Below are 2,322 nucleotides of genomic sequence, written 5' to 3' on the forward strand. Positions count from 1 at the left end.
GTGACCTACCGAATGCGCTCAGAATTTCGTGTATGGCAAGAAAGTTGGCGACATATCTGGCCCGCACTTAAGAAAACACTAGCAAAATGGCTGAGTTGGCATAGAGATGGGACCCACATATTAGCTACTATATTAGCTACTTCTCTTGGTTAAATGTAATTTTACAGAAGAATTTGGAGAAAAGCGAAATTTCCGTGCTTAAGCACAATTTAGGAGTAGTTGATTATTCTAAGCATGAGGACCATTTGATAATCGTGAATCAGCTTCTGCTTTCTCTTTGTTCTTTCCTGCTCTCCTCTGTCTTCCCTACTTAGCATGTGTCCACGGACTTTTCTAGTTCCTTCCGTTCATCTGTTCTAAAAAAAAACGCCTTACACATCACATATGATTTCAGATTGTTGGCGCTGGAATCCCTTAACAATGAGAGCAGCAGCTCGACCATTGCTCCAATTTCGTCGACGGCCGCAATTAATTATTTTGACAGAGTATTCTTATAGTCAGTCGACCGCTTCGCAATCAACTCACGAGTGAGTTCAATCGCTGATTTCATCTCGAAACAAACAAGCGTCTTCCGTTTCCGTTGACTAGTATGAGAGGGATACAGGTAATTCGTTGTCTGCTGCAGTCGTAAAAACTGTAAAACCGCAATTACCAATGAGATCTAAAGTATGTAAAAGAGTTACTAAACGAGATGTTAAAAAAGAAATGTTCACCTTCTCGCAGTGAGGATATTTCTATTCGGCACTTTGAATGCAACCAGAGATCAGTTTGTGATCGACATTGCCTTATCAAATTTCCATGTTTTTGAGTTGGGTAGACTCAAGAAATTCTCGAAACGAAACTATTTCTACTTTATTACTTTCAGCGTTCGCGAAGTGTGTACTACGGGATACTCCTTCAAGACAGCTGCCGGTCGCGTGTCTAAATATGGTGTGTACTGGGGTAGGGATAACCCCAACAATTCGATATGTGAAATCCCTGGTATAACGCATGTGGCTGCTATGCTAATGGCTATGATAGACGCTGTCCGCGTTGTGGGTTAAAATTTATGGAATAGTGCGAATTGTTAAGATGTAAGAAAACGAAACGACGTGAAGGTTGGTGCAGTTACGTAAGTGCCTGTGACCGAGATGGGATCTTTAGTCGTCTCTGCAGTCCGACAACAGACAAAGGTTACCACCCCGACCGCAGCTTCAGCGTGCTACTTTGAACGCAGCCACCTACGCAACTGCCCTAGTCTTCAGATAGTTGCAACACAAACATGTATGATTTTCTGTTTTCCATGTATGAATATTTCCAGGCCAAGAAAGATGACAATGGTCAGAAATTGGTCGTGTATACAGATTTTAACTGCCCGCCTGGTTTCCGTAACAAGTTGAAGACATACGCGGCGAGAGATTTTCACTCCTTTAGCGGGTGGAAGATGAAGAATGCTGTCCTTTTGAAGGAGTTGTACGAACTGACCAAAGACATGAATGTAGTTTTTTTCGCTATCCAAATTTTCTCGGGGATTTCCCTTATTGTTGCTCCTTTTAGGTCTCCTTTAGACATAGACCAGCAGTAATGGACAGAAAGCCAAACTACGTTATGGCGAATATTCTGGAAGATGGTACTTTTAGGTCGAAATCACAGTCTTCGGAAGGACTCATCTGTAATAATTGTTTCGAAATAAATGAGCATTTATCTTCCTGGAAAACGAGAGGAAGAAAGCGTGTTCGTTCTTTCCCAAAACGTTTTCTGTTTCATGCACTGGCGTGAATATTGGCGACGAAATAGACGCGGACGGAAGAACGCCGAGTACATCCTCTGAAGACTGGCCTAACGTCTACACTATGGCTATGTTCAAATCAACCAGAAACGGTTAGTGGGTTCTCTGCTGGGGGCGATCGTTAAGTACCCGCAGCCGAATAATTTCTTGCAGAAGAGGGTGTCGGTAGACAAGAGTACGCATATCTTACGCTAGTTGTGATATCACTAAGCTACGCCCATCCATCACCACATCACTGAGACCATGTGCCGTGTTTCTACTGCAATTACTTGGTAGAGTTGGCTTCTAGGAGGATACAAAGAACAAAAAGATAATAACGTAGCAACGTAGAAAGTGAAAAATGAAGCAAAAACGTAGAAGATTTGTACAAGAACAAAACAACATCAGAAAACTGAATGAAGCTGAAAACGTTTCAAAATAAATGCTAAGAGGTGTAAAAACGAGACGCTGATCGTTGGAAGACGTAGATTTGTGATTGAAAAAACTATATAGAATATATAGATATATTTGTATTTATACAGAGTATTTAGTGCACGTAAGATACTGCAATAATT

The 2,322-nt window shown here is 41.4% G+C and overlaps 1 protein-coding gene across 1 annotated transcript; it reads left to right on the forward strand.

The window, feature by feature from the left end:
• On the forward strand, positions 1-2,007 carry RB195_026576 (uncharacterized protein; the record flags this gene model as incomplete). Its single annotated transcript, XM_064177069.1, has 6 exons — positions 421-527; positions 866-1,034; positions 1,301-1,477; positions 1,537-1,609; positions 1,777-1,860; positions 1,922-2,007. The coding sequence occupies 6 exons, from the start codon at positions 421-423 to the stop codon at positions 2,005-2,007; spliced, it is 696 nt and encodes a 231-aa protein (XP_064071075.1).
• Between the last annotated feature and the right edge of the window lie 315 nt (positions 2,008-2,322).

This window comes from Necator americanus, assembly GCF_031761385.1.
Source record: "Necator americanus strain Aroian chromosome Unknown Necator_2022.05.29.01.22, whole genome shotgun sequence".
Classification (NCBI taxonomy): domain Eukaryota; kingdom Metazoa; phylum Nematoda; class Chromadorea; order Rhabditida; family Ancylostomatidae; genus Necator; species Necator americanus.